The 27,965-nt window shown below is 46.7% G+C and overlaps 1 protein-coding gene across 1 annotated transcript in view; it reads right to left on the bottom strand.

Moving 5' to 3' along the window:
• The window catches only part of LOC140911815 (stimulated by retinoic acid gene 6 protein-like), a 51,712-nt gene extending 24,020 nt beyond the window's left edge, over nt 1–27,692 (bottom strand). The window contains exons 1-11 of the mRNA XM_073345716.1: nt 27,452–27,692; nt 19,788–19,863; nt 18,598–18,698; nt 15,541–15,671; nt 13,207–13,327; nt 11,938–11,983; nt 8,408–8,536; nt 5,406–5,476; nt 4,640–4,751; nt 3,782–3,935; nt 1,858–1,933 (exon numbers count right to left, since the gene is read on the bottom strand). Of these exons, the coding sequence (XP_073201817.1) occupies nt 1,858–1,933; nt 3,782–3,935; nt 4,640–4,751; nt 5,406–5,476; nt 8,408–8,536; nt 11,938–11,983; nt 13,207–13,327; nt 15,541–15,671; nt 18,598–18,698; nt 19,788–19,863; nt 27,452–27,471 (1,037 nt within the window). The 5' untranslated portion in view covers nt 27,472–27,692. The remainder of the gene's footprint in view (nt 1–1,857; nt 1,934–3,781; nt 3,936–4,639; nt 4,752–5,405; nt 5,477–8,407; nt 8,537–11,937; nt 11,984–13,206; nt 13,328–15,540; nt 15,672–18,597; nt 18,699–19,787; nt 19,864–27,451) is intronic.
• Between the last annotated feature and the right edge of the window lie 273 nt (nt 27,693–27,965).

Raw genomic sequence — 27,965 nt, 5'->3', positions numbered from 1 at the left:
GCTGTTGTTCAGCCTCTTGGCACTGGGTGCCGGTAACAGGGTCATCAGGGCTGGTGTTAGACTTGCTGGGGTATAGGCTGAAACCGAAGCCCGAGCACAACTGCCCAAGGCCAAAGCCCAAGCCCCACCATTTGGGGCCAAAAACAAAGCTCAAGAGCTTCAGCCCTGGGCAGCAGGGCTCGGGTGGGTTCACGCTTTGGTCCCTGCTCCTGTGGTTGTGTAGTAATTTTTGTTGTCAGAAGGCGGTCATGGTGCAATCAAACCCCAGCTCTAGCCAGTCAGCAAGTCTGTTGAGTTAGCCAAGAAAACCACCAGCTAATCTTTCCAACCACATACTAATTTCCTGAAACTGAATGAAACCACAAAAGTCACAGCAAAGATCATGCATAAGTATCGACCTGATAAGGATTTTGTTTTGTGGTTTGTTTTTTTTTTCAATTTTTATTAGTAGAGGGACACCTCCACCTTGGCATTCTCACCCTTGTCCTTTTAACTCTAGCAGCTGACAGTGTAAATGTGGATAGAACACACAGAATGTAGCTGAGTATGCTTTCTCAAACAGCCTGCTATAAGGTTGAATAGGCTCATGGCCTAATTGCTCATGGTTCAAGAGGCTCATGGCACACTCATGGGTTGAGTGGTGTGTGTTTAAATACTGAGAAACTTAGTTTCACATAAATTTAACTAGCAAACAAGAAGTTAAAAAGCTGTTTTATCCTGAATTGTATTGGAATGTCTGGTACAACCCTATACTGTGCAGGGAGAGATTGGCTATTACCTAACACCTATATTTTGTGCAGTCTGTCTTACGTAGCATCAGAGCTGTCGTCTAATATTTATCTCAACCTGGGAGAGATTTCTTCCTGCCCGTATCAGCTGTTTGTCTGGAATATCAGTAACTATCAATTAGCACTGAAATAAATAATGCCCTCTTTTTCCAACGTGTATAGCTAGACAAGGTCTGCTGCCCTTCCCACATGATTCGATAAAGTTTGCAAGCAATTGTTGTGCAGTTTGGATTAATTAGCCTGATAATTAGATTAAGCTGATGATATGATATTAACCCACTTTGTTCTAATTTGATTAGTTTGTGTTTTATTTTGAGTTATTTAGCTTAGTTAATAAATTATATAAAATGGGAGCATTGTGTGGACTGATGTGTCTTCGCCACCCATCAGGGCCTAGAACTGCGTGGAGCTCAGGGTAGATAATAGAGACACTTCCCACTGAGTGCTGATGGCATGGAGAATAGAGTTCTAGGGCAATGGTTCTCAAACAGAGGTCTGGGGCCCCCTGGGGGCTATAAGCAGGTTTCAGGGGATCTGCCAAAATAAACCAGACAGCAGGGCTGGCGTTAGACTCGCTGGGGCCCAGGGCAGAACATAAAGAACATAAGAAAGGCCATACTGGGTCAGATGAAAGGTCCATCTAGCCCAGTATCCTGTCTTCTGAAGTGGCCAATGCCAGGTGCCCCAGAAAGCTGAAACCTGAGCTCTGTTGCCCCGGGCTGAAGTCAAAGCTTGAGCAACTTAGCTTCGTGGGCCCCGTGGTGTGGGACGCCGGGCAGTTGCCCTCCTTGCTACACCCTAATGCCAGCCCTGGCTTTTAATCTACTGGATATGCAGAAAAATAGTTGTTGTGGCACAGGTGGGGCATGGAGTTTTTATAGCATGGAGGGGGGACTCCGAAAGAAGAATTTTGAGAACCCACGAGGAGGGGACAATCCTGGGAGCTGTCAAGTGCCTGTGCTGAGTTGACTAGTGTCCTCAACTCCCAATAAACTCCATGGTACTTGAGGACTCTCAGCACCCCTGAGAATTGAGCACTATCTGCTGATAATCTACTGCATGTCCATACCTGTAGCAGGCCAAGATGTGAAATACGTAGCTTACACAAGTCAGGGAGGCCGCAAAGGTGGTGAAAATCCAAACACCTGGAGAAAAAGAAAAGCAACCATCTGTTCAGAATGTTTTCTCCGCAGCTCACATGACGTGATTAGGAAAGTATTTTAACTCAGGGCTATTTGTACTCATAGAATCATAGACCCATACAGTTAGAAGGGACCACAAGGGTCATCTAGTCTCACCCTCTGCCAAGATGCAGGATTTGTTGTGTCTAAACCATCCAAGACAGATGGCTATCCCGCCTCCTTTTGAAAACCTCCACTGTCACTGCTTGGACACATTTCTACTTGGAACACTTTTTGCCTATACTACCCAGTCACTCAGAAATGCTTTGATTATTTGTTAATCATTGAATTATAGAGTTGAGCCCAAGCCAAAGCTCTGGATCAGAATTATGCGTTCAAACCCAAATTTATATTGGGCAGAACAAAGATCCTGGATTCTCACTTGTCAAAACTTGGAAGTGCAGGTTTTCCTACATTACTCTCCTAACATGCAGCTCAGTCTCCATGTCCATTCAGTCCTCGGTTTCTCTGCTGAGGCAGCAAACTGATAAAGGTAACGATTGCAATTCATGTTAGCTGTGATGAAGCTTTTTGCAACATGGAAAATTGTCCACTAGAAACTAGATTGTGATCTCCAATTCGTTTTACAAATAATCATAGGCAGCTTTCAGACTCTTAGCCGCTTTCCACTTGGGCTCAGTGGATGAGAAGCTGGATATGAGTCAGCAGTGTGCCCTTGTTGCCAAGAAGGCTAATGGCATATTGGGCTGCGTTAGAAGGAGCATTGCCAGCAGATTGAGGGAAGTGATTATTCCCATCTATTCAGCACTGGTGAGGCCACATCTGGAGTATTGCGTCTAGTTTTGGGCCCCCCACTACAGAAGAATGTGGACAAATTGGAGAGAGTCCAGCGAAGGGCAAGGAAAATGATCAGGGGGCTGGGGCACGTGACTTACGAGGAAAGGCTCAGGGAACTGGGCTTGTTTAGTCTGCAGAAGAGAGGAGTGAGGGAGGATTTGATAGCAACCTTCAACTACCTGAAGGGGGGTTCTAAAGAAGATGGAGCTCGGCTGTTCTCAGTGGTGGCAGATGACAGAACAAGGAGCAATGGTCTCAAGTTGCAGTGGGGGAGGTCTCAGTTGGATATTAGGAAAAACTGTTTCACTAGGACAGTGGTGAAGCATTGGAATGCGTTACCTAGGGAGGTGGTGGAATCTCCATCCTTAGAGGTTTTTAAGGCCTGGCTTGACCAAGCCCTGGCTGGGATGATTTAGTTGGTGTTGGTCTTGCTTTGAGCAGGGGGTTGGACTAGGCGACCTCCTGAGGTCTCTTCCAATCCTAATCTTCTATGATTCTATGGTTCTATGACTAAGTATGTAGCTAGAGCTGGTCAAAAATTTTCCAGTTTAAAGTTTGTCTATCAAAAAATGATGTTTTTTTGAACCAAAACTTTTGTGGGAATGAGCCGATTTTCATGACATTTTGATTTGAGGGGGAAACTAGGAAAAAAGCATTTTGATAGTGTTGAAATACTCCATTTCAACACTTTCAGAGTCGACTGTTTCAATTTTTCATTTTGAAATGACTTTTCATTTTGAATGTTTGATTTTTAAAATTTTCTTTAAATTTAAAATGTCAGTTTTGAAATGACATTTTCCATCTCAATGTACCCAAGATGATTTTTGTTTTAATTTCATTTTATGGGAAATGGCTTTTTGTTTTCATTCCCATTTGGAACTGATGTGTCAAAATCCTGGAAGGAGTCCCATTGAGTAGGATGGGCTTTGGCTCAGCCTTAAGAACTATGAGTTCAGTCTGCTTTTTTAAAATGTATCACACTCATTCCACCTTTAAAAAATGACATCTCTGTACCTTCAGTGACATTAATAAACTCTTTCAGCTGCAGGACAGCTGGTACAAGTACTTCTGAGCCATTGCTAGAATCAACAAGCTCTTCAAATCTCTGATCCAATATCTTCAGCTCTTGGGAGAATTGCTTGTAAATGTAAAACTCAATAACAATAAACTGAGGAGAAATAGATAAAAACAGCAGCTTAGCAATCTTGTCATTGGCCACTTCTAGAGAATAACACTACATGCCATCTAATCACATGGGAACACACTAATCCCTGGTGTGACTCTATGGGAATCTGACCTGTTACATTTGATTTTAAACACATATTGCCTTTCATATGTGGGGATTCATCTTAACCTTTAAATGACAGCAAGTGGATGTAGACCAATTTTGTCCCTCAAAGAATGTTGTTGGAGTTAATCTCCACTGATTTTGAACCAGACACTGAGGAAGACCAGGATACCTAGAATTAAGCAAACTCGTAAGTATTCACGGGGAACAACATAATATAAATACAGTCACACATGAGTATCATGTATTTCATGTGACACACACATACTTGGGAGCCTTTTCTTTCCTGCCTGCATCTCAAGCAACCTATCATGAACAAGATAAACTCCCACCAAACACCCATTGGCCTAGCTGGAAGGTACCCTGGTCAGGCAGCCAGTAAACTATGGATTCTGGTCTTAATGGAGCCAGTGGCTCTGTTAAATGCATAGACAGTCCTTGTTTTAGTTTAATGGCAGAGATTTATGGAAGAGCTGTTTTTCAACAGCCTGGATTGAAATCCTTACTAAGCACACAAGGGCTGTGTGACATTGTGCTTCATTTGGGGCAATTCTTTTCAGGAAACAAGTGTGCAATTTACTTACAATGTACAGGCAGATTAAGGCTAGTGCAGATGTGCCAATCATTCTGCCTGGGAACTGAAAGCATGGGTCCCATTCGTACACCTTGCGCTGGTACCAAGATTTCCGAACCTGCCTGTTAATGGATGAAGATGGACAAACAGACCTGAAATGTTCGGTGATGACACAGGGACACTAGAGGCATTTCAAGGCCCAAAACCTACTCCAGCATAGTTCCCTCCCTCTCCATAAAAACAACCCACCGCACCTTCCTAACGCAATCTTCCCTCCCACTGGGCATGTCTGGAGAGGCCTCACCTGGCCCAAACAGGAGCCAGTCTTTCTCCTGCACACGCATTCTCAGCAGCCTACCTGCTCTCCAGCACAAAGCCACTGGGGGCTCACATCAGGATCCTCCACATTCCCACAGCGTCTGCTGCAAGGGCAGCCCCCTCCCACCTGCTGCATGCTGGCTTGGCAGATGGGGGCATCTGACCATGGGGTAGGTGGCTTTGAGTCGGAGGTGAAGGAGATGGGAAACAGAGTGCTCTAGTGCACTGCTTACAGATGTAGTTCAGAGGGGAGACGGGGCAAGCCCGTCACGGATGATCAGGGATCCTCCCAGTGGCTAGAGAACATGCCTGGTCCCTGGCTCACCCCAGGTGAGCAGGCAGGCCCCCAGCGTGCATGTCAGTCAATAAGTAGCAGCAGATTTAGAAGCTCATCAGAACCAAATCTGAACTCTCTGTGGCTTGGTGTTCTGGATCTGAAAGGAAGATGCCATGCTCACCGCTCTTGGGGCTTCCTGACCAGACGCTTGACATGCTGAGCCTGATGATCCTCCAGGAAATGATTTTCCTGCTGTTTTAAAGGAACAGAGATTGTCAGCATATCAAAGAATGTTCTTCATTCCACTAGGGAAGAGACAGCAGATTCAAACATATAGATCCAGTGCTGCCTTATGGGTGCTGTATTAGGCCAGTCTAACACATGGAACTCATTGCCAGGGGATGTTGCAAAGCCTAAAACTATAACAGGGTTCAAAAAACAACTAGGTAAATTCATGGAGAATAGGTCCATCAATGGCTATTAGCCAGAATGGGAAGGGATGTAACCCCGTGCTCTGGGTGTCCCTAAACCTCTGCTGCCAGAAGCTGGGAATGTGCAACAGGGGATGGATCACCTGATGATTACCTGTTTATTCCCTCTGAAGAACCTGGCTTTAGCCACTGTTGGAAGATAGGATACTGGGCTAGATGGACAATTGGTCTGACCCAGTATGGCCATTCTTATGTTCTGATGATCTTAGTTATGAAGATACCTTACTGTGATGGGGGTACATCAGGCCTTTGCAGCCTCCTACTGGTGGCCCCACTGCTCTGCTTCACCCCACCACAGGAAACAGTTCTCTAAGAGGAAAAGAACAGCCATTTGGGGAACCAGGGAGATCTGGCGTTGCAGCAGCCAGAAGGGCTGGGAACCAACAACAGCCAACCAAGGAGCTGCCTACTGTCAGCAAGTCAGTTCCTTGCTGGAGCCAGAGGAGTGAGGAGGGATGCTCTCTAGGCTGCAGCAAAAGGACCTGAGCCAGGCCAGGCAGAGCTCACTGCTGCTCACCAGCTATGGCAGGAGTTCAGAAGGACCCTGCCAATTCAATTCCAGATGGGTCAGAAACTAGTTTGTTTGCAATTGGCCCTGATGGGAAAGGAACTGCTTCTATTTTGAGTTTGTTACCCCCCGGAAGGGGTTTTGGACTGTGTGAGGCTGGAGGGCTGAGCCACAGAAGACCTGTAGAGGTAGGCTGACACCTGCAGGGTTGCTGGGAACTGAAGAGAATGGCAGCACCAGACTCAGCTGGCAATGGGGTGTTCAAGAGGTGAGTGCAACCCACCACGCTTACACTGGCAGCCATAGGGAGAAGGGTGTGGCTAACAAGAGCTCAACCCTTAATACCTGGTGGGAGGGCCTGGGGTCAGACAACCTGATTACTGAAGAGGTATACCTAGGTTGGATCAGGGGATTCCTTACAAAGAGCAGCAGGAAGATGCATGGTGTGGCTGACAGGACAACGAAGCTGAGGCTAGGTCTGGTTGTTTGGATGAATCAGACTGGGATGGCAGAAGAGCTCTGTGAGTGGCAGAAGAAAAAGGGCTGACTATAAACTTTTTTGTTATGGACTTTATTTTGGGGACTCTGAATCATTTTTGTTATTAAGGACCTTGAGGATTATTTGAACCTTTCCTACTATTAATCCAGGACTGGGTGAAGGTGTTAGCCACAAGGGAGACTGTGTGGAGTTCTGAGGGGACCAAGGGGGGTAGAACATAAAGACCGTTCTAGAGCCCAGGCCTGCAGAGCTGCCAGGCAGTTGGCATCTCCAGGCTGCCACCCAGCAGCAGCTATAACCAGCTTGCGCTCCATTGCCCATGACTTGCTGTGGACACAGACCATGGGAAGTTCCTCCTTTTGATAGACAGCAGCCTCATGGCTCCTGATTGGCTCCCTGCCCTATGTAAACCCAAGGGCCATTCCAGGAAGCATCCAAGCAACTGTGTGGCTCTTGTGTAGTTGCCATGACTGTTCCTGCATTCCTGGCTTTGACCATGACTTGTTCTCGACTTTGCCTCCTGACTCTGACTCTTGGTATTGACCCTGGCTTGGAACCTATGAACTTCTCTGCTACTCCCAGCAGGTTTGTTCCTGCTCTGACCCTTGGCCCTGACTGCCCTTGTTGGGATCCTGACACAGAGCATCTGCAAAGCAACCCCTGGCCATGATGGGGAGCTCAGTAAGCAGACACCCTGCTATGGCGAGGAAGGGCCACATTGCAGCAGGAGTCCCTTGGGAAGGTCTGTCTGACACAGCTCTGTTCCTCCTGCCTGCCCTTTAGTGGGGCTAATGGGTTTCCAGGCTCAGAGACAATGGAATGTGCTAGAAGAGGGAAGGGAAAGAAAACGCAGCACAAGCCTCTTGCTTTTAAGATGGAGCCAGTCATTGTCCTCCTGTCAAAGCCCAGAGTTATGTTCCCCTTGGCAAATGGCAGCCCTGCCTGTGCGGAGAGTCATTTTTGAGAGTCATAGCTGGAAGTTGGTGGACATGAAGAAGGGTGACAGGAAACAAGACAGGCACCCAGTGCCCTTCCCTGCTGTCTTAGGGCCTTGCCAAGGGAGGGGAGGAGAGAATGAAAGAGAAGGGATGTGGGAAGACCCAACATTCCTGTCAGCAGGAACATAACAAGGAAGAAATAGCTGCCCAGTGCTGCTGCCCAGACACTGATTCACACTCACACGCCACAGGGCACTGGGAGCGAGAGATAAAACGAGGGAGGAGCGAGAGACATAGGAAATAGTGATGAGGAAATGAAAGACAAAGGCAGGAATAGCACAAAGAGACAAATGGCCATGCTCCTGGGGTGCTCACCCCATGTAACTCTGTGTATATCTACACTGCAATCATGGAATGCAGTATACCAACCTGCCCTGGGTAATTACTTGGGTGGCTAGCCAGCACTGAAGTCCATGCTGGAGTCCATGGGGTCTTGCAGGGGGAGGTGCTCTTCCATGTTTTAAATCAGGTGAGTGGTGATTTGTAGAAATGTGCCAAGATCTCTGGTGTGAAATCAATTCTTGTTACTGGCTAAAGGTGAAATTCACCCTGGTGCAGAGGTGCACCAGCACAAAGTCTATGCACTGGTTAAATTCTACTTAATCCTAGGGATCAGGGAAGGAGTTTTCCCGGGAGGGGTGGAGAGAGAGATTAATAAACTGGAAGCAGTTACCCAGGAATACTCACACTTGACACATCCATCTTTAATCGAACCCTCAGTGCTTTCACAAACATCAGGGCAAAGCGGCCCAGTAGGAAAATCAGACAGAACAAGGAAGGCCAATAAAATATGATCTTCTCATAGTCTCCCATCACCTGGTTAGGGAAAGCCAAATGTACAAATGTCAGAACTCCTGATGGTGGGATAAGTCCAAAGAGTACGGAGGGGAGAGGGAAGGACAGGCACAGACACGCTCGAGCAACGTGCAGCCGGACATCAGGGTGCCCCTGTTAGGATATAGATATTCAGGCCTGTCTGTAAAGGCCTGTACTTTAAGAATTTAGGTATATTCTTATCACTTGGCTAGTGACAGAGGTATAAAAGAAAGAATCAAAATCACTGTCTGCTGGTGTAAGGGCCTTCTCTTACTGTGACAGTCTGAGGCCCTGTTCTTAGGCTCAGGCCTTTGGCTAAGCAGCAGAGGCAGCCATAAGCTGGGAAGTGAACGGTCACATCCTCACATTCCAAATTGAAATAAGGTGCTACTGGGCTGTTAGGCACTATCAGGACAGGACTGTATTCCTATCACCTCCAGAGAAAGGGAAGTGCCTAGAAAATGTAAACGGAAACTTAGTTTGATAGCATCCTGTCTGGCAAGAACTCACTTATCAATAGCTGGGATGTGAAATCCTCACTTCTGTATTGTTTTGTCATTATAGTTCCCACTTTGCTATTGTTTGTCTGTATAATCTCGGCCTGGTTCTGTGATTGTTCCTCTCTGCTGTATAATTAATTTTGCTGGGTGTAAACTAATTAAGGTGGTGGGATATAATTGGTTACATAATCATGTTACAATATGTTAGGATTGGTTAGTTAAATTTCAGGAAAATGATTGGTTAATGTATAGCTAAGCAGAACTCAGGTTTTACTATATAGTCTGCAGTCAATGAGGAAGTGAGTGGGCGTGGGTGGGACGGGATGGGTGTGTGAGTGGGGGGATGGGAACAGGGAATGGGGGTGCAGAAATTGGAATCATGTTTTGCTAAAGAGGGAAATGGGAACAGGGAATGGGGGTAAGGAAATTGGAATAATGTTTGGCTAAGGGCAGGAATGGGAACAGGGACACAGGTGTAAGGCTCTGTGGTGTCAGAGCTGGGAAGGAGGATACTAAGGAAGGAAACTGGAATCATGCTTGCTGGAAGTTCACCCCAATAAACGTTGAATTGTTTGCACCTTTGGACTTTGGGTATTGTTGCTCTCTGTTCATGCGAGAAGGACCAGGGAAGTAAGTGGGTGAAGGAATAAGCCCCCTAACAGCCCCCTTAAAGAGGAACATGTCCCCCTGTGGGGTGACTTCTATCTCTTCCCCTTGTGGTCTGTGGGAGTGCGGAGTTGCATTCCACAAGCTGTGGCTCATCACCATCTTTGTTATACAAACCCACTACCGCCAAACCAGAGCGAGATGTCAGCAGGCCTGTCTGCCTCCCTGCTTCTCTCACTCTTTCCCGTATTTGTACCGCACTCATCACCCTGGGATACAAGTGCTCAGCACAGCCCAGCGACGGCAACAATGTGCAGGCTTTTCCCCGGTCAGAGCTCTGATTGTTCCCTCTGCATCCCGTGATGGTGCTTACTGCTGGGTGGAGACAAGAGCACTAAAGGCCAGATTTGGGTGCTCTGTGCTTTTGAAAATGCCACTCTCTGCCTTTTCTGGCATCTAAATACCTGTAAAAAAACTGGCCGTAAGACCCAGATCAAGCAGCGCACTTAAGCCCATATCAATTCCCATTGATCTGAATGGGCTTATTCATGTGCTTATGTGCCTTGCCAGATCAGCACCTAAAGTCGCAGCTGCTCCCTCTGTACCCGTAGGGTTTGCTGTGACAGGAGGAGGGAAGAGGGAGAATGGGGAGCAAGGGTCACTTGTCTAAAAAATGGGGCACAATTTCTGACAAGGCAGGTAACTAGCCATCGGCACAGATTCCCAAGGGACATAGTGGAATCTCCATCACTTGATGTCTTTAAATCAAGACTGCCAGTCTCTTTCTACAACGTCTGCTCGAGTTCAACCATATGTTTTGAGTTTGATGCAGGAGTTCCCAAGTAAAAGGCTCTGACCTGGGCCATACAGGAGGTCAGACGAGCTGATCATAATTGCCCCTTCTAGCCTTAAAAGCTATGAAACTTTGACTCACAAGGTCCAGGGTTAGCTGGCAGCACAGCATGTTGTCTTGTTGGAGGAGACGAAGGGAATTGGAACTGTTATTGCAGCTCTTCCTGTTTGTTTTAGTGTAAATATATTTATTTGTAAATCTCGGTCTCCTTGCAGTCAGCCCAGTACCATGTCTCTGGACAGAGATGAGACTGAGGACGCTGTTGTGATGGGGATTCTCTACTGCGTCTACTGGACACAGTTGGACTTTGTGGTTCCCCAGCTCCCAGGTAGCTAACCCAACCAGCGAGGCCTCACCTCTCCACTGAGGGCCTCCCCACATCCTAGGGACAGGGCACTGGACTAGCCCATGACAGGGCACTGGCCCTCAGAAGGAAATCCTTTTTTGTCGTGCTGGAACTGGGCTCTCAGCTGTTAGTGCCGTGGTTGCTGTGTCTTGCAGATGCACTGTACTCTCAGCCCCAGAAGACAGGGCAGCCTGTCCCCTGTGCGAGGCACTCAAGGAAGTGAGGCTCCATCACAGACACCAACAGTTTGATGCTGCACAACTACTTATTTCTTAACCTACAGAGTGGGCAAAATTTGCGGAAAGCAAATGCATATCTCTACAAAGTTGTGATGCTTTCTGTCAGGCTCTGCGCTCAGTTCAGAATACTAGTGCTCACAGCCATTTTCCAGATCTGTGAGGCTGTCTCACCACCTTACCCAATCACAGCAGACGGGAAGTGTGCTCAGGCCTGAGTTTAAACCCTCTTAGCCAGGTTCTCAACTTGAGACCCCTAGTTCCAGGCACATACAATGTGCCCACCGTGACCGCAATCCTGCAATTGGATCCATGCTAGCAAACCCTTTACATTGGTGCAGAGCCCCACTGAAGTCAATGAGGTTCCATGTGGATCAGGCCCAAGGGTGGGAGCCCTGATTTCTTTGGAGAATCAAAGTCCTGGCATGCACACTATGTATTTTTGGGTTTGGGGGGATAATCTGACCTCTGACAGTCCAAGAGCCTGTGTAGGTATCTGATTTGCACATGCAGTCACAGGACTAGGTGTGCAACATAGGTGGACAATTACATGCTCGTTTTTGTGCATGGCTCTAGGGTTCTTCCTCTTCCTCTGTCTGGAAGCTCTCAGCATAAGGGCTTTCTCAGTTGGGGACCCTATCTGTGGCATTTACTCCCCTCGGTGGCCCCTCCAAACCCCAGGCAAGGCATCTTCTGGGAAGGATGTTGAACACATTTATTTTCCTTAGTAGTGGATTGAAGTTTTGGTTGGATTATTTGGCTTTCTAGTTAAATCTCTGTTGCTAAAGTGCCCCAGGTGGCATCATAAACATTTGTAACATATAAAATAAAGTCACCATCAGACAGAAATAGAAACTTACTTGTCCATGTGGGCACTGCACAATGTTTGTGATTGTGATTATGAACCTGGAAAACACACTGGTGTTACTAGACTCCAATGGCAGTTGTTACAACACACACAATCTCATGGTGCACAGCCTGGCTTCTGTCACAGGGTCCCCAGCCCTGATCTTGTAATCAGACACATACAGAGCACCTCTGCACCCCTTTGGAGAGAGTGGGGCTGTGCATTCAGATTGCAGGATCAGGGCCCAAGGCATTTCGAGATACTGGCATAAAATTACCTTCAAGGTTTTTTAATGTATTTATGAAATAATTTCTATTCTTCAAGTGAACTTTACACACTATAGCGGCTGGAAATGGCAGATGCTGCCTACATCAGGTAGGCTGGCCCTGCAGTGGGCGGTGTAATTTCCAGCTTGGGTAGACGCACAGATGCTAGTTTTGAGCTAGCACCCGAAAAATAACAGTATAGCCACGGCGGTGCAGGTGGTGATACAGGCTAGCTGCCCAAATAGGTACCATGGATCTTGGACGGGATTGTAGTTGGGTGATTAGCCCACCATGCTGCTGCTGCTATCTCTAGCATGCTCACGCTATCAAAGCAAGAGAGTGTCTACATGAGCTGGAAATTACACCTTCAGCTGCAGTGTAGACGTACCCATAGAACAAGCTGACTCCAACCCTCCCTGCCCAGCAATGACAACACAAAAGTGAGTGTCCCTTTACCCAAAGCTTTGGATGGGGGTGTGTTTAAATGTAATACTCCTAAAAGTGCCAGAGCAAAGACCCTCGTGACTGAAATCCTTTGTTTATCCACCAAATGGCTTCCCCACTCTGCCCTGCCAATATGTCTCAGTCCAACTTTGAAAGGGCCACCCCAGGGATGGGAGGGGAGAGTTCAGTCTCTAAGGCCTATTCAGTTCAACTCGTGCTGCTCTGCAGTGCCCCTGCCCCCAGCTCCTCCTATGCTGCTCTCCAGTACTGCCATGATACCCCATGCTACTCTCCAGTACCCTCTCCCCCCACCCCAGGCTGCTTTCCAGGGTCCCCGGCACACTGCTCTCCGGTATAAAAATATGCAGAACACAAACTCTAAACAGTGCGGTGGGTGGAGAAAAGCTATGAGTGGCCCAAACAGGGCTTAGTTCTGCAAGTGCTTCTTCGCACTGTGGCCCTGGTCCAGCAAAGCACTTAAGCACAAGGAGTCCCACTGAAGTCACTATTCAGTGCTTTGCCGGATTAAGCCCAGCCAGCCAGGGGCTGGATCTCAGGGTAACATGGCTTACCAAGTGAAAGTGTAGAAGAATCCCAGTACAGACCCTGTGATCCGGAATTCCGTCGAGAGGCAGGCGAAGAAAGGGAAATATGAGAGGCCCACTTCAGTGCTGCCTATGAGAAGCACAATGGCTGGAGGGAAAGCAAATGATGCCAGGCTGTTATTGTCAGTTCTGAAATCCTTGCCTAGCCATAAACTACCGTTGGTCAATATCTGCTCAGCCCCAGTCTCCCCTCTCACTGGTTAGTGACACAGCAGGGAAAGTGGATGCATTCCAGTGGAGTCTGTGGAGTTACATCTGTGTTCTAATGAGGCCCCTGTGACCAGAATCAAGGCCCTGGTCTCCTCTTGCGGCTGAATGAGCTGCAGCTCTACACATGTACAGGGCACCTTCTCACTGTCAAGGACTCCTTGAAGCTAAGTGACCTTCCAACAGAGCAGGAAGGTGACAAAAATTCAGGACATCATGAGAGAATGAGAAATCCCCATGCCGATGACATTGCTAATCCCATCCCTGCCCTTCCCATCACTCCCCTTCAACCCAAACACCTTCAATATCTTCTAGTTTCCTTAAAAGAACAAACTAATTCAAAACCTACTCGGCTAACCCCCTACCTGATGTTAGAAAGTACAGCACCTTTGGCGATCCCAAGGGTACATCTACTGGTGACCAGTGGAAGCAGTTACACATGGGGGGAGGGATAGCTCAGTGGTTTGAGCATTGGCCTGCTAAACCCAGGGTTGTGAGTTCAATCCTTGAGGGGGCCACTTAGGGATTTGGGGCAAAAATTGGGGATTGGTCCTGCTTTGAGCAGGGGGTTGGACTAGATGACCTCCTGAGGTCCCTTCCAACCCTGATATTCTATGATTCTATGAGGTGTAAAAGGGCAGGAGAATAGCTAATAAGGGAGGTGTATGTCACAGAGTAGTACACATTGCCCTGTGCCTCGTGTCAGCATGCCCAGTGAGTGCAAGCTGGTTACAGGACTGTGAATTGTAGTACTTCACACCCACTTTGAACTTGCTTGGCACCAGCTTCAATGACAACACAGGGTGCCTAGCAGCGGAGAATCAGGTCATGAGCGTGCAAATGAGTATAATTTATAAGACAAGGGGGAGGGTGGGGCAACACAGCAGAAAAAGCAGCTAAGAGCAGGCCTCCAAAGGCCTGTCCACACTAGAGTAAAAAGTGTATTTATTAAATGTGCATGGTAACACCTTTCCAAGCCCTCAAGTAGACAGGGCTAATTGTATTTGAACACGTTAGCTGGAGATGGAGTAACCTCGGCTGCCCCCCTAAGATTCCCCTTGACTAGTCAACATATGTTAAGGTACGCCCTGTCTGCACTGTGGCTTTGGAATGTGTGTGTTAAAATGTGTTAGCTAACACACCTTTTATCCAGACCCTAACTTACAGTCCCCTTTTAGCTGCTTTCCAACTGTGCTTCCCCTTCTGCCTCTTCAGCATATAGGTTACATGAGTTTTGCACACCTGCTGAGGGCCAATCTGGTGTAGGTTCATTGCTTTGATATAAGTCCATTAATGCTGACCCATTTGTACCTCTTAAGTAACTAACCTACCATATAAGTCACCACTGAAATTGGTCTTTTGTTTCCCTGGCTATAATAGTTGCTAGAAGTGTTGCCTATCTATGCTGGGACACATGTACCAGAGTAATAACACCTTTGCAAACCCCAGTGCAGATGCAATATGCCGGTGCAATATGGGGCTTGCAGTGTAAGGCTTGCTATTCCATGCTGACGCCAACCTACATTTACAATGTGCAGTGCCCCTACACTGGGATTTACACTGGTGTAGCTACAGCTGTGCATGTGTCCTCCGGTCCTGAGACAGCGGATCAGACTCTGATCTTAGTTACACCAGTTTAAATCCAGAGTAACTCCACTATTTTAACTGGAATTACTCAGTTTGCAAACGGCAGAGACCACTGGAGTTGGGGACAAGAATTATCTTCTTTGGCCAAGTGATGTATCCCAAAGGCAGCCTGTCCTTGCCACGGTGATGGGGTAGGGATGGGGGTGGAGGGAAAAGCCCACAGCCACCCCAAGCTACCAGCTCTTCTTGATGCTCAGATCTAGAGCACCCTAATGCTTCCTGGACCTATGCCCTTACATGAATCCCAGGCTTGTCCAAGGCCACATGCCCAGCAGCATTATTGCATGGGGAAGCCACCAGACCTCACACAAGTGCCCTGGCTGCCATGCAAAGGTAACCCTTTCCCCAGTTTTAAGGTTACTCCAAGTGCCAGACTGAAGAGCTAGAGAAGGAAAAGATGGACAAATACCCCCATCTCTAGTGTGGTTTGTGTGATCTGCACCATACCTTGGGCCCACTGGGGCACTTGTAGTGGCCGGTAACCTTCCGAAAACAGGAACATAACTTTATTGGCTGTAGCTCCAAATGCAAAACCAAATGACCATCGGTTGCTGAATGTCCCAACGAAATCCAAGGGTCTGTGAACAAAGAGCAATTCCTGCTGCTAAATCCAAGGTTCCCACTCTGCTCTGCTCCTCAGACTTGATTTAACTGCAAACGCCACCCGTGACTCTTCTAATCCTCTTTCCCTTTGCTTGTCTTTCTAAACGGTGTGATGAACCTGACACAGGAATCACTGGGTGACGTTCCATGGCCTGGGTCATACAGGAGGTCAGAATAACTGATTCTAATAGTCCCTTCTGGTCTATGAATCTATGACTCTGTTTCCCTTCATGAAGTGGCTTTATTACAGCTCTGTCAAGGTCTGTGCTAGCCTTTGAAAATTCTGTGGCTCCTCCATCAACCTCTTCAATAAAGCTCCAGCCATTTCCCTGATCTATGATGTTGTCATAAATATAAAGGGAAGGGTAAACCCCTTTGAAATCCCTCCTGGCCAGGGGAAAGCTCCTCTCACCTGTAAAGGGTTAAGAAGCTAAAGGTAACCTCGCTGGCACCTGACCAAAATGACCAATGAGGAGACAAGATACTTTCAAAAGCTGGGAGGAGGGAGAGAAACAAAGGGTCTGGGTCTGTCTGTATGCTGGTTTCTGCCAGGGATAGACCAGGAATGGAGCCTTAGAACTTTTAGTAAGTAATCTAGCTAGGTATGTGTTAGATTATGATTTCTTTAAATGGCTGAGAAAAGAATTGTGCTGAATAGAATAACTACTTCTGTCTGTGTATCTTTTTTGTAACTTAAGGTTTTGCCTAGAGGGGTTCTCTATGTTTTGGAATCTAATTACCCTGTAAGATATCTACCATCCTGATTTTACAGGGGGGATTTCTTTATTTCTATTTACTTCTATTTTTTATTAAAAGTCTTCTTGTAAAAAACTGAATGCTTTTTCATTGTTCTCAGATCCAAGGGTTTGGGTCTGTGGTCACCTATGCAAATTGGTGAGGCTTTTTATCCAACATTTCCCAGGAAAGGGGGGGGTGCAAGTGTTGGGAGGATTGTTCATTGTTCTTAAGATCCAAGGGTCTGGGTCTGTAGTCACCTAGGCAAATTGGTGAGGCTTTTTTACTAAACCTTGTCCAGGAAGTGGGGTGCAAGGTTTTGGGAAGTATTTTGGGGGGAAGGACGCGTCCAAACAGCTCTTCCCCAGTAACCAGTATTAGTTTGGTGGTGGTAGCGGCCAGTCCAAGGACAACGGGTGGAATATTTTGTACCTTGGGGAAGTTTTGACCTAAGCTGGTAGAGATAAGCTTAGGAGGTTTTTCATGCAGGTCCCCACATCTGTACCCTAGAGTTCAGAGTGGGGGAGGAACCTTGACAGATGTCCTCTTCCTTTTGGCTCTGATTTTCAGAGCCAAATTTCAACTGACAAACTATTGGGCTGACCCTGCCATCACCATTGACCTGGAGGCAGCAGGACTCTGTCAAATGTGCCATGATTAGCATCAGTGTCCCTTACTGCTGGAGATGGGTAGGCCCTCGTGGCCAGCATGGGCTGTGCACTGCACAGACTACCTGGGAATCCTGACCCCTAGCCAAACCTTGGCTGCCAGTGGGTGCTGAGCACACACTATTTTTTTTCCATGGGTGCTCCAGCCCTGGAACACCCACGGACTCGGCACCTATGGCTGTGCATATGGGGCAGTGAGAGGAAAAGCACTCGTTACACTACATCACAGGGCCCTGCTGCTCTTCTCTGCCATGCTCTGGACACCTGTGCCTACTTTGAACCCCAAAGGACTTAACAGGTTGCCTTTGGTTCATTTTTTCTTTGTATTGACATCAGGCTCATGGTGTCATGCTGCTCTGGGCAGCAGTAACCAGCTCTTGGCAAACAGCTGCACCTTTCTGTGGGATAATTCAAACATTTCAGTGGGTCCTTTGGCATCCTTGAGCCAAATGGGAAAACACAGGCATTGGCTGGGCCTAGTGGAAGCTCACTTCATAGTAACAAATGGCCGGGCCCTCTAGTAAGGAGGTTCCCATGTGTGTAGTAGTTCAGTGATTCACACCTTCCCCTTCACAGAGTGTTCACAGCCATATGCACTGCTGGCTGGCTCCCCAAGTTTTCTCCTTAACTGGGTGCTGCTATATATTCCAGATACAGCCATCAGCCCCTTCATGGAGTAGATTTCTGTAGATTGGATCCCTTTCCATACGGTCTGAATTAAGCGGACTATGGAGACCAGTTAGCTAATAAGACACCAAAAGGATGGAAGCAGCTTGTGGGGAACATGTGCTTATCAAAACACCCAGTGCAGCTGTGGGTTAGCAAATCCCTTCCTGCAGAGAGGTTTGTGAGGACCCATGGGGAGGCTGTGTCTAGCACTGCATGGCTGCTCAGAGACAGGAGAGAACACCAGAAGTCCCTCCCTCATCTTCCACAGGGGCCCTGAGCTCCAGTAGGGTGAGCTTTCTGCAGCACTAGAAGTGATTTCAGCCTTTCCAGAAATGACCCAGTGACTAGCGGAGACAGGCAGGCATGTGGGAGTGCATTCCACTCTCTCCACAGGCAAAGGGCATTGGGCCTGCTTCAGAGACAATGGGCCTGAGTCTCCCCTCGGATCCTCTGGGTAAATCAGGAGTGACTGCACTGAGATGAATGGAGTGGCCCTGGGGTAAATCGGGTGTCAGTGAAAGGGGGATCAAGCTCATAATGTTGTTGATATTTCTGTGGCAGATGTATATAGTCAGAGCATCTGAATTTCTGACTGAAGCAGACTTCTTGTTTCTGGTGAAACCCAGCAGCAAGAGCTGGACATAGTAATGGGCTGCAGAGGCATTTCCTCTCCAAACTGAGCTTCCTGTATTAAAAGCTCATCATCATCTTATTCTCCTCCCACCTCTCCAGAGCACAGCAGCCTGCTATAAGAGATAAGGGGAGCATAGGGCAGCCATGTCTTTGGAAATGGCCGGGACCAGCCGTAATGGGTTATGCTCAGACTCACATCACAATTCCAAAGCGGCCATTGAGGAGGTGCAATTTTCCATCTATCTGTCTCCTGCTCACTCTTCTTTCAAGGAAGGACAGCACCAAAATGATGGCAAACTACAAGGAAAGGAGAATAACTGTGAGATGGGAGTGTAGGAGCCCCTGACTCTAGGAAAGAACACAGCCTACTAGGACCATAGAGATGGGGAAGATGCACTAAATCATAGACTCCATGACACTGGCAATGCAGAACAGAGCCCCTTACTGAGGCCAGATGCTCTCGGGTGTTATGCTGATACGATCACACATTGCTAGGCCTCCAGGTTTCCTTGGTTTCCTTTTACCACTTCGGAGCATGCCTTTCCTGTACCAGTATGTGATTTTTTCCCTCACTTGGATTGATGACAATCTGACTTTGACTTCTCTCCTCAGCCTCTCCCTCGTGGGGTGATTCTTCTACCCAACTACAGCAGGATGCTAACATGCTCCTTAAGAGAATCCCATCCAGCCCTCTGTGTAAGGAAGAGGGCCACAATACAGGGAACCAAATCCAAAGGTGAGTGTAAATGGCTGTGATTAAGCCTTCTTAGTGTGTAAGTTATTGACAGACAGTCACACTCTTGCTCAGCCTGAGCATCTCATTCTGGAAACACCACCACAAAAACCTGACCCTCAGACTCAGTCAGACGCATCTCACAGCTGGGCCCACGGTGTGCTGTGAGTATGAAAAGCAGAGATCCTTTGGGTTCCACAAAATTACAGAGGATCCTGCCCACCCAGAATGACTCCCTGTGTCTGCAAACATGACTGAATCAGTTCCCCCAGGCAATAAGCCTAATAAACTAACTCTATGAAAGTAAACAGGTTAAGTAAATCCCCCCAGAGCCCACACACAAGCTGTGTACACATAAGGTCTTAGAGTATATTTAAAATCAATATGAAGGAACACTGAAATTTGGCACATGTATGTTTGTAGATATTAGGATGGCTTGTTTCCCATATAGAATTAGTGTAAGCATTGTTCAGTTTCCTGCCAGCATTTTGCAGTGTTTCCATGTCTGATGCAATCGTAGCTTGTTTCTGAATTGAGAGCTGTGATTGCAGGAAGGAATCAATTGATCCATTATTGCACATAATCAAGATACATTCAACAGTACTTCTGCTGAGTATGGCAGGTCTAGGCTGCTGGTGACTTGGTTTACTTACCGATGGAATAAGGGAGTAATGCAGAACCAGCTCCATGTCTGTTGAACTCTCACAAGTGGCATTTGTCTGCCAGCCCCTGGAGACACGTGAGCAGATAATAAACACATTCGTTTAGTACACACAAACCCCTCTCCTGGAGTATGCTCTCTGAATAGCAGACCTTTGATTGTGAGTGTGTAGAAAATAACTCAGTGCACACATGCAAGGAAATCCAAATGGTTCCGATCTTAACATGGCTATGAGATAGCCAGCTGGAAGATAATTCTGGATTCTGACATGCAAAGAGGCACCCCACACTCCCCCGTTTGCTTGAGAGTTTCCATATTCAGTACTGGCAAAATCAATACCTTTTCTATTTGGTATAGGGTTTGCTAAGTCTGTGTTTAACCATGGGTAAGTCTTCTCCTGTCAGGATCATCAGCATGGGGCTAGCAAACCATGAGTCCACAGGTAAGGTTGGGTTCCGTTTTGCACTTAAAGTATGGATTCCCCCTCTTCATTTTGTATGAAAAATCTAGTATGTCCTCCCGTCTACATGTGGTCCACTAGCTGTGTGTCTATTGCCATTTTAAGTATCTTTGATATGACAGTAGATATTGGCCTGTTACGTCCTAAAACCTAATGCCCAAATTTTGAAACTTTGGAAGCTAAGGGTAGGTTCCTAAATCCACAGTGAGGCGTACAAATAAACGTGGCCTGATATTCAAAGATGCCGAGCACCTGCAGTCCCATTGACTTCTATAGGAGCTGGGGAGTGGCAGGCGCCTAATTCAGAATACCACCTTCCCTTAAGTGGTTAAATACGGATTTAGATACCTACTGCTAGGCACCCAAGTTTGAAATTTTGAGGCCAGTTTGCCTAGATCCCTTCTCCAAATTTGAAATAGACTAGACTAGACGGCCACCAGCTATGCACAGTTCTACACTCTATGCTTCTTTGTCTATCATTATCATTTTAACCATTGATTTTTAACATTCTTCTGAATCCACACTATTTTTAACAATGATTTTTCCTGCCCAGGCATTCCTCACCTCTTTGGGAGTCTTGTCTGACCCCAGTAATGTAGGTAGCATTGTGCCTTTGCCTTCCTGACAGCAGAGTTGCACCAGTTTGATTTCTTTGCATGTTCCTACCCCTTTTAATTGTGCAGCTCCCCTGAGATCCAGTCGCAAGCCCCGTCAGGCTGTGGGGATCCACATAGAGAAGGCATCCTCCAGACATGGTTCTTCTTCTGCCTGTGTAGAAGTGGGGCTGGGCTGCCTCCATAGTGTTGCCCTCCGTTATAGGGTGGAGATCATTGGCTGGGAGGAGCAGGACAATGGTGAGGGGAGCTGGGCCTAGGAAGATGCTCATAAGAACGGCCATACTGGGTTTCCCCAATGGTCCATCTAGCCCACTATTCTGTCTTCTGGCAGTGGCCAATGCCAGGTGCTTCAGAGGGAATGAACAGAACAGGGCATCCCCTATCATCCAGTCCCAGTTTCTGGAAGTCAGAGGCTTAGGGACACCCAGAGCATGGGGTTACGTCCCTAATCATCTTGCCTAAAAGCTAGTGATGGACCTATCCTCCATGAACTTATCTAATTCTTTTTTGAACCCCATTATACTTTTGGCCTTCACAACATCCCCTGGCAATGAGTTCCACAGGTTGACTGTGTACTGTGTGAAAAAGTATTTCCTTTTGTTTGTTTTAACCCTGCTGTCTATTAATTTCATTGGGTGACCTCCAGTTCTTGTGGCATGTGAAGGGGTAAATAACACTTCCCTATTCACTTGCTCCACACCAGTCACGATTTTATAGATGTCTATCATATCCCGCTTTAGTCTTCTCTTTTCCAAGCTGAAGAGTTCCAGTCTTTTTAATCTCTCCTCATATGGAAGCTGTTCCATGCCTCATAATCATTTTTGTTGCTCTTCTCTGTACTTTTTCCAAGTCTAATATATCTTTTTGGTGATGGCAGGACCAGTGCTGCACACAATATTCAAAGTGTGCAGGTACCATGGATTTATATAGTGGCATTATGATATTTACTGTCTTATTATCTATCCCTTTCCGAATAGTTCCTAATATTATGTTTGCTTTTGTGACTGCCACTGTACATTGAGCGGATGTTTTCAGAGAACTGTCCATAGTGACTTCAAGATCTTTGAGTGGTCACAGCTAATTTAGATCCCATCATTCTATATATATAGTTACTTGGGATTGTGTTTGTCAATATGCATAACTTTGCATTTATCAACATTGAATTTCATCTGCCATTTTGTTGCCCAGTCACCCAGTTTTGTGAAATCTCTTTGTAACTCTTCTCAGACCGCTTTGGACTTTATTATCTTGAGTAATTTTGTATGGTCTGCAAACTTTGCTACTTCACTGTTTACACCCTTTTCCAGATCATTTATGACTATGTTGAACAGCACTGGTCCCAGTACAGATACCTGTGGAGCCTGCTATTTACTTCTCTCCACTGTGAAAACTGACCATTTATTCCTACCGTTTGTTTCCTGTCTTTTAACCACTTACTGATCCACGAGAGAACCTTCCCTCTTATCCCATGACAGCTTACTTTGCTTAAGACCCTTTGGTGAGGGACCTGGTCAAAGGCTTTCTGAAAATCGAAGTACACTATATCCCCTGGATCACCCTTGTCCACATGCTTGTTGACCCCCCTCAAAGAATTCTAGTAGATTGGTGAGGCATGATTTCCCTTTACAAAAGCTGTCTTGATTCTTCCCCAACAAATAGTGCTCGTCTATGTGTCTGATAATTCTGTTCCTCACTATAATTTCAACCAATTTGCCCGGTACCGAAGTTAGGCTTACCAGCCTGCAGTTGCCAAGATCACCTATGGAGCCTTTTAAAAAAATTGCTGTTACATTAGCGATACTCATATTAGCATCAGGCCTGCATCAGCCCCTGGGGGAATCTGCAGCTAAGTTAACACAGTCTGACCCCATCCTGCATTTTCTAGAGTGCCGGCTCTCTTTCTAGTGCATAGCTCCCACGTATCTCTTCGGCGCCAAAGGAGGGGCCTGGAGAAGTGAGCACTGCACACGACCCAACACATGCAGTTGCACACAACCACTGGAGTTCAAATGTGCGCTAGACAATGATTGAGCAGACGCAATGCCAAAAATAGATTCATCGATACGAAGGTCAGACACTCTCACAAACCTTGGGAGACAGGCCAGTCCTTGCCTACAGACAGCCCCCCAACCTGAAGCAAATACTCACCAACAACCACACACCACACCACAGAACCACTAACCCAGGAACCTATCCTTGCAACAAAGCCCGTTGCCAACTGTGCCCACATATCTATTCAGGGGACACCATCACAGGGCCTAATAACATCAGCCACACTATCAGAGGCTCGTTCACCTGCACATCCACCAATGTGATATATGCCATCATGTGCCAGCAGTGCCCCTCTGCCATGTACATTGGTCAAACCGGACAGTCTCTACGTAAAAGAATAAATGGACACAAATCAGATGCCAAGAATTATAACATTCATAAACCAGTCGGAGAACACTTCAATCTCTCTGGTCACGCGATTACAGACATGAAGGTCGCTATCTTAAAACAAAAAAACTTCAAATCCAGACTCCAGCGAGAAACTGCTGAATTGGAATTCATTTGCAAATTGGATACTATTAATTTAGGCTTAAATAAAGACTGGGAGCGGCTAAGTCATTATGCAAGGTAGCCTATTTCCCCTTGTTTTTTCCTACCCTCCCCCCCCGCCAGACGTTCTGGTTAAACTTGGATTTATGCTGGAAATGGCCCACCTTGATTATCATACAATTGTAAGGAGAGTGGTCAGTTTGGATGAGCTATTGCCAGCAGGAGAGTGAGTTTGTGTGGGGGGTAAGAAAACCTGGATTTGTGCTGGAAATGGCCCACCTTGATTATCATGCACATTGTAGGGAGAGTGGTCACTTTGGATAAGCTATTACCAGCAGGAGAGTGAGTTTGTGTGTGTGGTTTTTGGAAAAAAGGGGGTGGTGGTGAGAAAACCTGGATTTGTGCTGGAAATGGCCCACCTTGATTATCATACACATTGTAAAGAGAGTGGTCACTTTGGATGGGCTATTACCAGCAGGAGAGTGAGTTTGTGTGTGGGGGGGCGGACAGTGAGAAAACCTGGATTTGTGCTGGAAATGGCCCAACTTGATTATCATACACATTGTAAGCACAGTGATCACTTTAGATAAGCTATTACCAGCAGGAGAGTGGGGTGGGAGTAGGTATTGTTTCATGGTCTCTGTGTATATAATGTCTTCTGCAGTTTCCACAGTATGCATCCGATGAAGTGAGCTGTAGCTCACGAAAGCTTATGCTCAAATAAATTGGTTAGTCTCTAAGGTGCCACAAGTACTCCTTTTCTTTTTGCGAATACAGACTAACACGGCTGTTACTCTGAAATAAGGTCAGAAGGGACCATTATGATCATCTAGTCTGACCTCCTGCACAACGCAGGCCACAGAATCTCACCTACCCACTCCTGTGAAAAATCTCACCTATGTCTGAGCTATTGAAGTCCTCAAATCGTGATTTACAGACTTCAAGGAGCAGAGAATCCTCCAGCAAGTGACCCGTGCCCCATGCTACAGAGGAAGGCAAAAAACCTCCAGGGCCTCTTCCAATCTGCCCTGGAAGAAAGTTCCTTCCTGACCCCAAATATGGCGATCAGCTAAACCCTGAGAATATGGGCAAGATTCACCAGCCAGATACTACAGAAAATTCTTTCCTGGGTAACTCAGATCCCACCCCATCTAACATCCCATCACAGACCATTAGGCCTATTTACCATGAATATTTAAAGATCAATTAATTACCAAAATCATGTTATCCCATCATACCATCTCCTAATAGACAGCAGAAAATATTTGCAATTCACAGTCCCTGCAAATGTGGGGCAGAGGTTGGCTCCAATGCATCTCAGGACAAAACTGTTTTCATCAACATACAGCAGAGTGACTGTTGTCTTCTGTGTCATTGCAGTGAGGCCTGGCACAGAAAGCTGCTGTAATATGGAGGATTCACACTGACATCAAGGGAGCTTAGTTGATTTATTCAGCTGAGGAGCTGGCCCAATGGGCCACATTTCCTTTCAATTGCACGGGTGTAGCTTCCTTTGAAGACAATGGGTTTCACTCCAGTATAACTGGAAACAGAATTTGTACCAGTATTTTACATCTGCATAGCACCTTCCATGCTGATAGGTCCCAAAGCCCTTCACAAGCTACATACACAGTATTCACCACCAGTGAAATGCAGCCATCTCTGAGAGGTTGAGAGCAGCAGCTAACTGATGTGAAGTAGGCTGCACTGTGTGAGGACGGAGTGGGCTCTGATTCTGATCTCACTCACTCCAGACAAGAATCAGAAGTCGCGGAGATACAAGAGTGTATCAAGGGTGAGCTCAGAATCAGGCTTCAAGACGATAACATTTTGGGCAAGGACCCTGGGAAAAGCCTCTGCACTTGCAAAGGGTGTCATGATGAGAGCTTTAGTGTCCACACAGCACAGGACCTTCATAGAATCATAGAATCTCAGGGTTGGAAGGGACCTCAGGAGGTCATCTAGTTCAACCTCTGCTCAAAGCAGGACCAACCCCAACTAAATCATCCCAGCCAGGGCTTTGTCAAGCCAGGCCTTAAAAACCTCTAAGGATGGCGATTCCACAACCTCCCTAGGTAGGAATCATAGAATCTCAGGGTTGGAAGGGACCTCAGGAGGACATCTAGTCCAACCCCCTGCTCAAAGAATGACCAACCCCAACTAAATCATTATTAAGTTGTCATCTGAAACATCCCAAGAGCTCACTGTATGGCATGCATTTTATCTGCCTTGGGAGGATTAAGGGATAAGTCAACCTTGCTGGGATCTGTCCCTGGAGTTTAGACCACTAAGGCCCCTTTCCTATGGAAATCTTGAGGCAGTGCGTTCATTTGCATGGCAGTACCCAGAATGCTCTTCACGTTCACAGCTCTCTCACTGGTAAGCTGGTCTCTGAGCTGTGGAAACAAACTGAACTGCTAAGCTGTGCTCATGGAGGGCTGGGATCTTTAGCCCTGTTACACTGACTTTCCAAGTGAGAAGTGGGAACGGTTTTGCCTCCAGAAATGTGGTGAGTTTGAATCCTGGTGAGGGGGGATTTCTGGTTCTGTGTTGGACAGGTAGGTTACAAATCTAGCATTGTCTTCAGAAAATACTGTGCTTATACCACACACAGGAGTCCATTGTACAGCATCATATCTCATCGATAAACAACAAATGGAAAACTTCCCCCTCTGGTTAAACATCTGCACAGTGCAATCAAGAGAAAGGCAAAGGTCCTGCTTAGGGAATCCTAATCTTATCAACTCTGCTCAGTGGGACCTGGCACTTTGTGTTTGATCACGACTGGCCTTTACATCAACACTTCCTTCTAGTTTGTATCTTCACCTGAATGGCTTTAGAGTTACAGGTAGAAAGAGTAATACTGACCTTCTAAATCCCTAAGCACCTTCCTCTGTGGGACAGGTTAACCGGGGGACCTAGTACCTCATTCTACTCTTAGGGAGACAGTGCACTGAGACTATGTTGGGAAAAGAGTATAGGTTGGCAAATGAAAAGAATGTCCTTTGATTTCTTTCACCATGCAAAGAGCTTGTAATATTCCTGTAAGTGCTTTGTTCTGTTGATTAGGACTGTTATTGAGACAGTAATGTATAGTTTGTACTGGATGCTCCTTTAACTTATAGATTCTAAGAACAGAAACGGCTATTCTGGGCTCCCACAGGCCAGAAAATTATACTCTGTGGTTCCTGCAAGAAGTCCATGACTTATGGTTCAGCTAGATATGAGCATGTTTTATGAAAATGTTATGGGTGTTCAAGAATTTCATGTACTGTCCTAGAACAGTAGCAATGACTTTGCTGTGTAGTCATTTTTCACTGTTTTTATAGCACTGTGGGATAATTTTCATGCATCACTATTTGCCAGATTATTATCGAATGTACTGATTTTATACAAATTTAACACTTATTGCAAAATCAAGGCAAATACAAACTACCAATAACTGTAGCACATTTACTGAAAAAATACCCAGAAGAAAGAATGGATCTCTACAGATTGTGATGGTATCTATTAGACCAGGGCTTTCAAGTGCAGCACTGGCAGAAATGATTAACAGGCCTCTGCCTGTGTCCATGTGGGAGGGATTTGGCTGAGAGTGCATTTTGCTGCAGAACCCAGATACAGCAGGAAGCAGTGCAGCCAGTCCCAGTGAGTGTTTTACCTCCATTGTCGACACTGGTACTGATTCTCTTCTCACACAGGAGGCATCAGGAGTGCCTCATGGAAGCCAGTGCAGTTATACTGGGTAAAAGCAGTGTGAACTCAGAACTAGGCCCGCTGCTGTGTCTCTCCTTTTGCTCCTTGCTCTAGTTGTGGTTTATTTTCTTTTAGTTCCTCATTAATGCAGGCCTCGGGATCGCAGGAGCCGGTGACCCAGATAGAAAAAGAAACTAGATTCTGCAGACCACACACCTCTCGTTTGCATGACCTGTTGAAAGTACCGTATAAAATCTGCCCTTGTGGACCCAGGAGCTGGGCAACTGCACTTTAACCCACCAAAGCCAAGCCCATCCTCCCAGCTTTACTGCTTACACTTACCATGCCTCTGCAGAGGGCATCTTGGCTGTGCAGCAGAGAGCTCTACGAGGAGCAAATGGACTGTGCTGCTGGGTGCAGACGTGAGCAATGACTCAGCAGCAGTAGGTGTCAGAGACTTGGTGGACACACTTCCTGGCTGCTGTGCTGCAATCCTCTCAGCCTGCATTGGGCACAATAGGCACCTTGCCGCACTACTCCTCCCCAGCTCCGCTCAGCAGGAAAGCAAACATCCTGTCAGACACTGACTCCAGGGTAACTCTAAAGGAAGGGAAGTGACCTCGTCCTGATTTACTGGCCAGTAAGTTAGTTGCTTTCTCCCAGCTGTCCTGGAAGCAGAGACTGATTGGTTAGTTTTTGTCCAGGCTTCTCACTGGGAAATGAATCCAGTTTTAACTATACTGTCTGCGCTCATCCTTATAAAAATGCATGTGGGATTTAGTTGAGGATTTGTCCTGCTTTGAGCAGGGGGTTGGACTAGGTGACCTCCTGAGGTCCCTTCCAACCCTGATATTCT

This window comes from Lepidochelys kempii, chromosome 5 (genome assembly GCF_965140265.1).
Source record: "Lepidochelys kempii isolate rLepKem1 chromosome 5, rLepKem1.hap2, whole genome shotgun sequence".
Lineage (NCBI taxonomy): Eukaryota > Metazoa > Chordata > Testudines > Cheloniidae > Lepidochelys > Lepidochelys kempii.
Note: the sequence above shows the minus strand (reverse complement) of the source record. Positions and strands in the feature narration are given on the sequence as shown.